The sequence below is a fragment of the Eucalyptus grandis genome, chromosome 6 (genome assembly GCF_016545825.1).
Source record: "Eucalyptus grandis isolate ANBG69807.140 chromosome 6, ASM1654582v1, whole genome shotgun sequence".
NCBI classification, from domain to species: domain Eukaryota; kingdom Viridiplantae; phylum Streptophyta; class Magnoliopsida; order Myrtales; family Myrtaceae; genus Eucalyptus; species Eucalyptus grandis.
In genome coordinates, this window is record NC_052617.1 from 38,239,871 (window position 1) to 38,252,331 (window position 12,461).

Here is a 12,461-nt window from a genome sequence, read left to right on the forward strand (position 1 = left end):
ATAGACTTAAGATTTTTTTGAAATTTTTCCTCCAAATTTCTCATCCATGATTTGTTAAACTACTTTTCTAATTGTTATTGGGAGTCTAGATGATTTGTTGCCAATTCAAAATTATGCGACAGGCGTCTGTCTAGTACTTTTTTCACCCAGGAGGTGACAGCGATGACCACATACCGAAAAATTGAACAAACTAGCGATTAAAACGCGTCAATTACATGTACATTCCAAGGGTTGCAAATGTCTCGAGTGACAGCAATGAAGTTCAGCAGTCCATATACAAGTAAGCACGAATAGAACTTATGCCAAAGTAACAAATGCCCAAGCACCACATTTCACAAATCGTGAGTTCCAATGCAAACTATAAGCTGTTACACTGAGAGATACCTCAAAACAGCCAAATAAACATTCAAAACAAATATATAAAAGCTATTACATCGCAGAAGACCGCAAGAACATCCCAACCCCTGTTTTGTAAGTTTGTTTAGTATTCCACAAGGAGAGGAACATGATAATTGCCAGTTAAGGCGTCGGCTTATAGTAGCCTCCTCCTCCCGTATTGTAGGTGACAGGTGCATAGTCTCCGGCATATACCGCAAGGAATTTTCGTCCTGCCACATGAAATTCAAAGTAGTCACATTTTGAATAACCTATACGTACATATATGTGGATGTGTATGTATAGCTAAGTGGATATAAGATTCACTTCCATTTACAAAAGGTAGGGATGCCTATCCATGATTATTGGTGGTGTCCAAGCCGACTCAAGAGGAGATGCTGATCCATGTGTTTCCCTCTCCACCCCCCAAAGTGAGGGAATTGCCGGGCAATATGGAGTTGGTCGGGCCGAGGAGGAATCGGTCATGCAACCGTGAAGTCAAGGAGGGTAAGGCTAATAAGCACGGGAGACGGAAGAGCAGTGAAACTTTGAGGGAGTCGATGATCCGAGGGGAGGAGTTGATTGGGCAAGCCAAAGACTCCAAGTCGAGAGCACCAAGGACATCACTCAATTAAGTGGGAGAGAATGTCATGAACGAGAAGTTTTCGAGGCACAATAAGTCAACGAGGTGACCAAGATAACTGAATATGCCTCGAAACTTTTAAGGGTTCAGGATTTTAGTAATCTAGAATGTTCTCAATAATGTTTAAGAGAAATGTATACCTATATTATAGAGCATTATTGTAATTGATTGGTCGTGGATGATAGATATGGTGATTGGATCTCTATGTGAGAGAGAAATTTTATGGTTTTAAGTAGAGGGACTTATGTATAAATAGGAATTTCCTCCCTTTCATTTGTATCACCCCATATCCAACATAAAAAGAAGTAGGGTTGAGCATATCGGATCGGCCAAGGCTGCGAACCGCTGTGGCCGGCTTGGTTTGGTTTCCAAGGATGTCGGTCCAATTCCGATTCCATGAAAAGGAATCGATGATTTTGGTTTGGTTCCCAGTGCAGGTGGGAACCGGACCGAGACTAGACCAACTAATTTTTTTTAAAATATATATTTTTATTTCTTAAAAATAACAATAAAATCTAAAATAGTAACAATTCTAGTATTTTTTTTATAAATATTTTTGGCTAAATGACCGGTCCAGTTCCTAGTCCCAAGACCATTCGGTCTAGTTTCCGATCCCAAAAATTGGAAATCGGTTCTCCCGATCCAATTTTTGCTTCCCATTTCCTAGGTGGAACTAGATTAGACCGGGAACCGATCATCTCTAACAAGAGCAATAGAGGATTTTCTCTGGAAAAACTTCTCTCGAGTTTCTCTCTACAATTAGGCATGGCGCTAGGGAGGCAGTGGGCGAATGATCAGTAGGAAAGCTAAGTTTAGGCAACTCTAATAAAGGGTGAACAAGTTAAAGGAAGTATCGCACAATTGCAATCTCAAGTGTTGGCTCAACATGCCTAATTTAAAATACATATAGATGATTTACCATAGGAGAACATGAATGTAAATTCTAACTGTGAAGATATGTGCTCCATAAAAGAAGGAACATTTGTTAATTAGCCTTTCAAGTATATCGAATTTTAATCCATAGAAGTATACAATGCCCTCTTTACTTCTTCTTTTTTCCATATCGAGATTGACTAAGGGTCTTCTGATCACTTGAGAAGTAAACACCAAATCTAAAAGCTGGTGTACACATAGGATAGATAAAAGAAGTAGAAGGACGAAATTATTGGAAGCCGATATATCTTAGAATCTCAAAATCTGATTTTACCCATAACAAAATGCAACCGCTGCACTTTGGATACACGACAAAATGTCTCAATTTGTCAGAGAAAACCTACATTGGTTTAGTTTTAGTAACTTTATTTTCTTAAATTATTTAAAATATATTATGTTTTTTTTTAACTAGAAGAAAATAAATTTTAATTTTCACTTGATAATTTGTGCATGCATTCTCACAAAGCAGAGTATCGGAGTAATAAGCAGAGACCGAAAGTAACATGAGAATTGTTGTCTCTATAGTTTGGCCGTTATGCAAGGTTCTGTCTTCAAATTATTAATTGCAATTGCCATGTCTTTCCTTTAAACCTAGGAACAAACAACACTTCTTCCTTATTTGAAAGAAAAGAATATAAATCTCCATTTGTTTCAGGAGACATGAGTTATTTGGATAACATTATTAAAAAAATAATAATTTATATCGTTTAAAATAATTAGTTAATGAAATTTTTCATTACTTATCACAATTTATGTCTAAATATTTTTGTTGATAATGAAAATATTTTTTGTTCATTATTTTTATAAGTGATATAAACAATCATTTTTATGGAAATATTTATTAAATTATTCTTTTTTTGGGAAACAAATGCACTCGCACCCTAAATTTTGCCAAGATCTTCAATATATAATTTAGACTGAGTCATGCCAAAAATAAAAATAAAAATGAAACATACTCGAGAATGATACAGTTAATTATAACTTACCAAGATTAGGGTTTGGTGAGGCAGACACCCCTTCTAGTGAGGACATGAGCAATATGGCTGCGACGAAGATGCCCATCAATACGCCTCTCAAGGCCTTAGAGGATGATGCCATTTTGTGTCCTAAAAACGACACTTTGAGAATTTTAGTTTTTGTGAAGGAGTGTTGTCATTTGGGTTGCACTTATATAGGGCAGGCCGACTCGTGATTTATTTATTTGTTTTTGTTAATTTGCTCTGGTGTTGATTGCTTTGGTGTTGAGAAAGAAAAGACCGACAAATCAATTATTGAATGACTGTTGTGCATACTTTTACTCAGTCAAACGCGCGGGCAACGTAGCGACAGCTCTTCAGGCGTAGATTAAACAGATTGGAGCCAACAGAATCACTTCTTCAACCATGTTTCGTCCATCTAGAAGGATGGGGACGCCTGAGAATTTTCAAAACGGACATTCTCGTAGTCAATTCTGTACCAGCTAGTTCTAGAACAGTCAACAATTTGGAAGGGTAATGGCCAAATGTGGACCGTCTCCATGATTTTAACTTTACTAAATTGCCCGGCATTGTGGGGAAAAGAAGCCAAAGGAGGAAGAAGAGAAAAAATAAAAAATAAAAAGGAAAAAATAAAAATAAAAGTTAATAAAAATTCGAATAAATAAGATGTTATTTAAAAATTACCACATCAATATCAATCGGTATCAATGTCGGCGCCAAGTAGCCAAAATTGGTTGGATGGACAAAATATTTAGGATTGAATTGGCCAAAAAAAGTTTAGGACCGAATTAGTATAATTACAATAGATTTATGATTTTTTTGATAATTTTCCTGGTCTGTTACATATTCAATGCTAGATAATTCATCGTTGAAGAAAGATACTATAACAGGTTGCGATACTTATACTATTTTAGTGAGTTGAGTTTGAGATCTAATGTTAAAATTTTTCTGATGGATTTACGACATAATTAAGTTATCGGAATAGATTTAGGACGAGCGACTTCCTTCCTTATAGTCAAACTAGTCGCGTAATTAATGTCTAGAAACCTAGTGAATTTTCTTTCTACATAGGATCACAAGTACCTATCGTATCTTCTATCATAGTACCGCGACATCGAGAAAATTGTCCAAAAAGTCCTAAACATATTACACTTTTGTCAATTCAGTTTTAAACCTTTTAACTTTGCCAATTGAGTCATAAACATTTTCACTTCGTGCCGATTTAGTCCATCCGGCCAATTTTGGCTGAAAAATGCTAACGTGGATGTCGGTGGTGCCATGTAGGACTGCCGATGTTGACGTGGACAACTTTTAATAATATTTTAATATTTTTATATTTTTTTATATTTTATATTTTTGGCTTTTTCCTTGGCCTTTTCCGGCCATCGGCCATAGTCGGTCGGTTGGCCTCGCCTTGCCTAGGCAAGGCCTGCCCAAGCGAGGAGGAGCACCGGTGAGGGGAGCCCTCGCCTAGGCATGGCTCGGCAAGGGAGCCTAGGCGAGGCCGACCCTCCCTAGGCCAAGGTGGCCTCGCCGGGCATCGGCCAGGCGAGGCCGCCTAGCCCTGGCGAGGGGAGCCCTCGCTCGAGTGAGCGTCGGCCTCGCCCATATTAGATCTAGTGAGGCCGGCCCTTGCCCTTGGTCAAGTGGGCGTTGCCCTATGGCCAGTGGTTGGCCATCACCCGCTCGATCAGGGGGGAGGCCGATGCTCGCCTAGGCAAGGGTGAGCCCCGGTGGGGGCTCCCCTTTGCTAAATCTGGCGAGGCCGGCCCTTGCCGGGGCCAGGATGGCCTCGCCCGGTGTTGCCGTCGCTCGGCCGATGCCCGTTAAGGCCGCCTAGCCTGGGGGAGGGTCGGCTTCACCAAGCGACCCTTACCAGGCCGCACCTGGGTGAGGGCTCCCCTTGCCAGTGCTCCTCCTTGCCCGACCGGGCCTCTCCTAAGGCGGGCGAGGCCAGCCGGCCGGTTGTGGCTGGTGGCCGGCCACCAAAAAAGACCAAGGAAAAAGTCAAAAAGAAAAAAAAAAAAGGAAAAAAATAGAAAAAGATAATAAAAATTCAAAAAATTCAAAAAAAATATTAAAGTATTATTAAAAATTATTTATGTCGGTGCTGACAGTCTTACATGGCACCGCCAACATCCACGTCAGCATTTTCCGGCCAAAATTGGCTTGATGGACTAAATCGGCAAGAAGTGAAAATGTTTAGGACTTAATTGGCAAAGTTAAAAGATTTAAGACTGAATTAACAAAAGTGTAATAAGTTTAGGATTTTTGGACAATTTTTTCTGCGGCATTTTGCAAGTTGCAGACAAACGAGCGACGGTTCAAGTCATAATTTTCTTTCTACTGCTCCTTTCTATTCAAGAAGAGAAGGATGTAAATCCAGCTTCTCCGGAGAGTCGCAAGCTTGACTCGGTCCAAGTAAAAGTTTTGACCACTTCTTGGTAAACGAGGAGAGAGGAGTCGAATACATGCGTGGCAGAGGAAGACTGACCAAAGTCTTTATGTGCCCGCGTGGCAGAGGAAGGCTGACCAAGTCTTGGAAGATGAAGTGCAGGAAATTGCTGAAAAAAAAAATAATTTTATTACATTTGTACCAATCGATTTTAATTGAAAATTATTTGTAATTTGCCAGTATAGTCTACTTGATCAATTTTGACTGGAAATTTTATATATAAATTTCGACTATTTTGCATAGCACAATCAGCGTTAATAAGGATAATTTTTACAAATTTTTAATGATAATTTTGAATTTTTTTTCTTTATTTTCCTTTTTTTCTCTTTGCCAATGATTGAAGGCCTCTTTTCTTTTAGCTAGTGGCGGGTCACCGGCCATTGCTTATCCATAAGTGCATTGGCCTCAATAGATCTAGTGAGGGGGTCTCTCGCCAACATTCACCCTCATTTGTGGCAGGCGAGGGCAAAGAAAGGAAATGGCCGGTGACCAGCCACTAGTAGAAAGAAAAGGTAAAGAAAAAGGGAGAAGAAAAAAAAAATCAGAAAATTTTTAAAAATTATGTTTGTTAGTGCCAGTTGTATTAGGTAGGATGATTGATGTTTATATTAGTGATTTTCAGTCAAACTTGGACATATGGCCTATATTAATAAAACGTCAATAAATTTAAGATTAATTTGGTCAAATCAAAAGGTTTAGTACTGATTTGACTAATAGGTGACGAACTTTTTTCATAATTTCCCCCGAGATTGTAGACTCAAAAACATAGAAAAGAAAAAACAAAAGTCTTCGCATGCATGATGGGCGCGGCGTTCCAAGACGGTAGGCCAACCTGAGTTGGAACTGCCTGAGACACAAACATCTTGTTGCCTCAAGAACCTTGAAATAATTGATTCAGTTATAAATTCAAACATGATGTTCACCCATGGATGATCACAGCATTTTTGGATATGCCCATGATTTTCTACTCATAATTCGATATTCGCCAAGTTAAATTTTTGATTCGTTGAACTTCATCTCAAGAGAACTTCAAATGAAGGAGAAGCAATTTCGCTCAGTTCTCTACATCCTCGTTCTGATTTACATCAGGCTTTGTCCAAGCATGGCTAGAGCCAGAGATGCAGACACCGACAGAGAAGCGCTTGCGGCTTTCAAATCCGCAATATCCGACCCGCGAAATGCTCTCGCCAGTTGGAATCTCGGCACATCTCACTGTAATTGGACCGGCGTTTCGTGCACGAAGGACGGCGAAATGAGAGTGAACTCTCTTATCCTTGCTGATCTCGGACTCACCGGCATCCTTCCGTCTCAACTCTCCAACCTCAGCTCTCTTCAGTACCTCGACTTGCATCAGAACTCATTCAGCGGTGAAATTCCGTCGAGTTTTGGACGCCTCACAGCCCTTCGGCGAATCATTCTTTACAATAACTCTATCAGCGGCTTGATTCCAGCAAGTCTCTCTCAGTGTCGGAGCCTGGAAGAGATCAGCTTCGCTTTCAACAACATATCCGGCAAACTTCCCGCTGAATTGGGTAGTCTTACTGAGCTGAAGATTCTTGATGTTTCTGTGAATAATCTCACAGGCTCAATCCCGAAAACGTCTGGTAATCTTTCTGCTCTCACCAGTCTTAGCCTCGCGAGAAACCGTTTGTCCGGCGAGCTGCCAAACGAGCTTGGGAATCTTCAAAATCTGGCCGTTCTTCAGCTCTCTGAGAACGTATTAACTGGCACAATCCCACCTTGGATTTTCAACATTTCGACCCTCGAATTCATTAGCCTTACACAGAACAAGCTTGCTGGAACATTGCCTTCTAGTGTAAACGTCTCACTAGCAAACCTGGAACAGCTCTATTTGGCAGAAAATATGATTGAGGGATTGCTACCAAATTATTTGTTCAACAGTTCACAAATTCAAGAACTCGATTTCTCTTCCAATCAATTTCATGGGTCCATTCCTTCACTTGGTAATATGAAAAGCCTGAAAAGTTTGCATCTCGGCTACAACAATCTGTCATCTACCACCGATCTCAACCTTCAGACCTTCCGTTCACTCGTCAATTGCACCAAGTTAGAGATTCTCTACCTAAACAGCAACCAACTAGCCAGCGAACTTCCTAGCTCGATCGGAAACTTGTCAGTGCACCTGCAAGAGTTTTGCATCGACGGTAATCATCTAACCAAAGAATTTCCTGATGTCCTCGACAGGTTTCAGAACCTCACAGCCCTGTCGATCCACGAGAACCGGTTCACTGGAAAATTCCCAAGCACCGTGGGAAGGGTGCACTGGCTACGAAGACTCCAAGCGCATGGAAATAACTTCTACGGTGAAATCCCAGATTCCTTTGGCAATCTCACTCAGTTATACCATCTGACAATGGGATTTAATGAGTTCTCTGGTAGATTTCCTTCAAGCATTGGAAATTCCAAGCAATTGAAAGTACTGGGGTTGGCATCCAATAGCCTCAGCGGAAACATTCCAGAGGAGATTTTCAGGCTTCCCAACTTGAGAGATGTGCGATTGGCCAAAAACCAATTGAATGGTTCTCTCTCTTCTCTGGTGGGAAGATTGAAACAACTCGAATTGCTCGATGTTTCGGATAATCAGTTATCTGGATCTATTCCAACGGCTATTGGGGGATGCTCGAGTTTGGATGCTCTCAAAATGGCTAGGAACAACCTAAGCGGGCAAATACCGAGTCAAATTGGCGACTTATCTGCCCTGCGGAGTTTGGATCTCTCGTGGAACAATCTCTCCGGTTCAATCCCCGTAGAATTAGGAGATCTTCAGATTCTGCAGAGTCTGAATCTGTCTTTCAATCATTTAGAAGGGCAAGTTCCTGGGAATGGTGCCTTTGTTAATCTAACCTGGGATAAACTCCAGGGGAATAATGAGCTTTGCATGATCGATGCCAAAGCCGCACGAAAGCTCGGGATTAGTACATGTGAAGCCATGACGAAGAAAAAGTCCAATCAGCATCACCTACTGGCAGTCCTCATTCCCGTTTCAATCTCTATTGTATTAGCGTGTTGCATCCTCTGCTTCACATGGATAATTATCCAAAAGAAGAGGAAAATAAAAGAAAGAGAGTCATCATTCCCACCTCCTCTCATCAGAGGCTTGCCGAAGAAGGTATCTTATGATGAGCTTCACCGTGCAACTGACGGGTTTGCTCAAGAAAACTTAATTGGGAAGGGCGGGTTTGGCTCGGTGTACAAAGCTGTGTTCATGTGGAGGAACGATGGCTCTTGCATTTGCCGTGCTGTCAAGGTCATAGATCTTGAGCAAAGCAAGGCTTCCAGGAGCTTCAACATGGAATGCAAAGCCCTCAAATTCATCAGGCATCGGAACCTCGTGAAAGTCATCACTTCCTGCTCGAGCATCGACAACACGGGGCACGAGTTCAAAGCGCTGGTGATGGAGTACATGCCTAAGGGTAATTTGGAGAAGTGGCTGTACCCGGAAGATGTAGAGCGTGATGGCTCGAGCTTGAGCCTGATGCAGAGGCTCAATGTTGCTATCGACGTTGCTTCTGCGATGGATTACCTGCATCACGACTGCAACCCTCCTGTGGTCCACTGCGATCTGAAGCCGGGGAATGTCCTTTTGGATGACAACATGGTTGCACACGTTGGGGACTTTGGATTGGCTAGGTTTCTTCATCAAATTCAACAGGAAACAGGACATAGCACAATAGGCCTGCAAGGTTCAATTGGTTACATTCCTCCAGGTAGTGTAATTTCTTTTTTTCTTTTTTCTTTTTTAATGAAACAAATTTACTGAAGTTTGATCAATCTTTTTATATTATAACGATATGCTTGTGCCTTTTTGGTGACTCCTAGAGTATGGAATGGGAAGCAGGGCATCACCAAGTGGAGACGTCTACAGTTTCGGCATTCTCCTGCTCGAGATGCTTGTCTTGAAGAAACCGACTGACCAAATGTTCGAGGAAGGCCTGAACCTGAGAATTTTCGTGTCGGCATTGGACAATGGGGGTCACAAAGTCCTCGACATCGCTGATCCAAGGCTTTTCGCGAACAACGAGACTTCCAATTCGACGGGTAGCGATGTCTCCTCAAGCAGCTTCCTGGCGTCTCCGGACAACCTCAGCTTAGGAGGCAGCACGAATCCAAGGAACAGCTGGTTAATGAGGTGCGAAGAATGTGTCGCTGCGTTGATCAGGTTAGGCCTGTCCTGTGCGGCGCCATCCGCCAAGGATCGTCCGAGCATGAGAGAGGCCTTGGCGAGATTGCGCGAGATCAAGAGAGGTTTCCCGGCTCAATTGAAGCCACCTGATCATGCATAAGAATTTTGAGTACCTGCGCGCAATATTTAGTACTAGCTCAATTGTCGAAGTCACGTCTGTCGTTTATGTCTACGAGGCATTTCTTACATATGTATGTCGACATGGGTTGGCTGGGTCCACCTTCATGTGGGGCCCATCTAACATTAAAAAAAAAGGAAGAAAAAAGAGAGAAGTTGAAAAGAAAGTGGTGCCTTCGTGCGTTTGTGTGTGTGCCCAAAGTGAGGAGAGAGAGAGAAAAGAAAAGGGTTGTTGCTATTGTGTAGACTTGAAGGGAGAGAAAAGAAAAAGTTAAAAAAAAGAAGAAGAAAAAAAAAAAAAAAGAGACCCATAGGAAGAAAGTGCACGAAGGAGAAGAGAGGATCGAATCTTTGTGATACAGATTTGAAGGCCAAAGGTCGACGGAATTGGCTCAAATTTAAGTATGTTGTTCATGAGATTGAGAGTTACGAGTTAATGGTTTTCGTTCGTCAAGAACCGCCTCTGAATTCTCCAATTATGGTTAGAGTTTTCTTGTTACGAATTTATTTATCCACCTATGTGGTGATGAAATAAGATTGTAATATTGATATTGTGCTTATAGTATGTGACTAGAGAAGAATACTTTGTGTATCTTACTATTCTTGATAATTAGTGGATGTTTTGGACAATCCGTGATTTTTTCCGCATTGGGTTTTCCACTTAAAATCATTGGTGTCGTTATTTGTTTTATTTACTTATCATTTCGACATTATATTTGTATATTGTGAAGTTATATATTACTGGTTGTTGCTGGGGGTTAAAAGAATTTCAGTTGATTTAGTTTCAGGAGAGAAATTGATCATAGATTACGTTTGGCTCATGGTGAATTATTGTACCCGAGTTCTCCCCAACAAAGTGATATTAGAGCTAATGTTGTGGAAGAAACTAGCAGCACCATGTTTAAGTTAAATGTCTCGAATTAGTCTATTTGGAAGCCTCGAATGGAAGATGTATTATATTGCAAAGACTTGTTTGATCCTATTGAGGGTGATGAAGCCAAATGAAATAAGGAAAGTAAAGAATGAGAGAGAATGAATAGGAAAATGGTTGGCTTATCCGACAATGGATTGATGATAGTGTGTTTTATCATGCTGCTCAAGAAATGAAGGCAGACACTTTGTGTAAGAATTGCAAGATCTTTATGAGATAAAAATTCCACAAAATAAAGCTCTTTAAGTTAAGCAACTTGTGAATTTGAGATACAAGGATGTGAGTAATATGGCAGAACACTTGAGTGAATTTCAAGATGTTGTAAATCAATCGACAAATCTTGAGATTGATCTTGGTGATGAATTGTAAGCATGCTTATTACTTGGTACTCTCCCCGATAGTTTGGACATCTTGGTTGTGACATTAAACAACTCAGCTCTTTTTGGTGTGATTTCTATGAGCATGGTTAAAGAAAGTTTGTTCAATGAAGAAACAAGAAAATGCTTGAATTATGTTTCTACATTGGATACTCTTGTTATAGAAAAAAAGGGGAAGAAGTCATTCAAGAAGGTTTCAAAGAAATGATACTTGAGCCATGTCAAGAGGAATGTCGAAATCAAGACCAATGAGTGTGAAGTGTTATAATTGTGACAAAATGAGACATTATGCAAAAGAGTGTTGGTTGCCAAATAGAGATAGATCCATAATAGAAATGGAGATCGAAAGAAAGAAGAGAAACAAGCTACAACGGTGGTTGCATCCGATGGCGATATTGTGTTCGTACGTGACGATGGATGTGTGTATCTTACATGCCAAGACTCTATGTGGGTTGTTGATTCTGCGGCTTCTTTTCATGTCACCTCACAACGTGATTACTTTGCTTCTTATTGCGGCAGTGATTTTGACTGTATTAGGATGAAAATAGTGGTGTCTCCAAGATTATTGGCACGTGAGATGTTTATTTGAAAACCGATGTCAGATGTAATTTGTTTTTGAAAAATGTGAAACACATTTTAGATATTTGACTTCACTTGATATCCATGGGTGTCTTAGATGATGATGGTTATTGAAATTCCTTCTTTGATGGCAAATGGAAGTTGACTAAAGATTCCATGGTAGTGGCAAAGGGTAAGAAGATAGATTCTCTCTACACCATGCAAACTGACTTGATTAAAGAAGAGGTAAATGCAATGGAAGAGTCCTTAGTTGATTTATGACATATGAGACTAGGTCATCTTAGTGAGAAATGACTTGAAACTCTTGCTAGAAAGAACATTTTACCTTTGAAGGAGAAAAATTGAGAGTGCTAGTATGAACAAAATAAAGGAGTTAGGGAAGAGAATAAGAACACAAGATTTATAGTGGTTTGGCTTAATCCAAGCCTACGTCCACTCTCCCACGCTAACAGCCTTCTTGGCTGGATTCCACTATGCAATCAACAAGAGATTACAATTTCGAGTGCAAACACTTAGTAATAGATCACACTATCTCACTAAGTCACTCTTTTGGTATTTCTCTCACGATTACAAACGTTTAAACTCTCAAGAGACAAGTATATGATCGAAAGTCGCTCAGACTTTGGAATTATAAATTCTACGCTCCGTCTCTTACTTGCTCATCGGTCCATGATCTCCTTAAATACTCCTCCACTTCCAAACTACCCGTTGGACAGTATCCCGGAGAATCATCTTCCAATATACCCATTGAACAGCTCTTTATCTAAGAAGATTTAGTAGCCGTTGAGTGACAAAGGTAAAATCCCAAATTGATTCCGATCGCCCATACAAACGGAATCTTGGTTTCCATAAGTAAAGCTTCTTCGTATA

At 40.6% G+C, this 12,461-nt stretch overlaps 1 protein-coding gene across 1 annotated transcript; it reads left to right on the plus strand.

Moving 5' to 3' along the window:
• Positions 1-6,410: 6,410 nt before the first annotated feature.
• Positions 6,411-9,758, plus strand: LOC104451963 (probable LRR receptor-like serine/threonine-protein kinase At3g47570). The gene is made up of 2 exons (XM_018875313.2): positions 6,411-9,111; positions 9,224-9,758. The coding sequence occupies exons 1-2, from the start codon at positions 6,417-6,419 to the stop codon at positions 9,685-9,687; spliced, it is 3,159 nt and encodes a 1,052-aa protein (XP_018730858.2). The 5' UTR covers positions 6,411-6,416; the 3' UTR covers positions 9,688-9,758.
• The last annotated feature ends 2,703 nt before the right edge of the window (positions 9,759-12,461 follow it).

Excerpts from the sequence above, each read along its gene's own strand:
- LOC104451963 (XM_018875313.2), top strand. The coding sequence starts at position 6,417 with ATGAAGGAGAAGCAATTTCGCTCAGTTCTCTACATCCTCGTTCTGATT. Across the intron at positions 9,112-9,223 it reads AATTGGTTACATTCCTCCAG|AGTATGGAATGGGAAGCAGG; the intron begins GTAGTGTAATTT and ends GGTGACTCCTAG.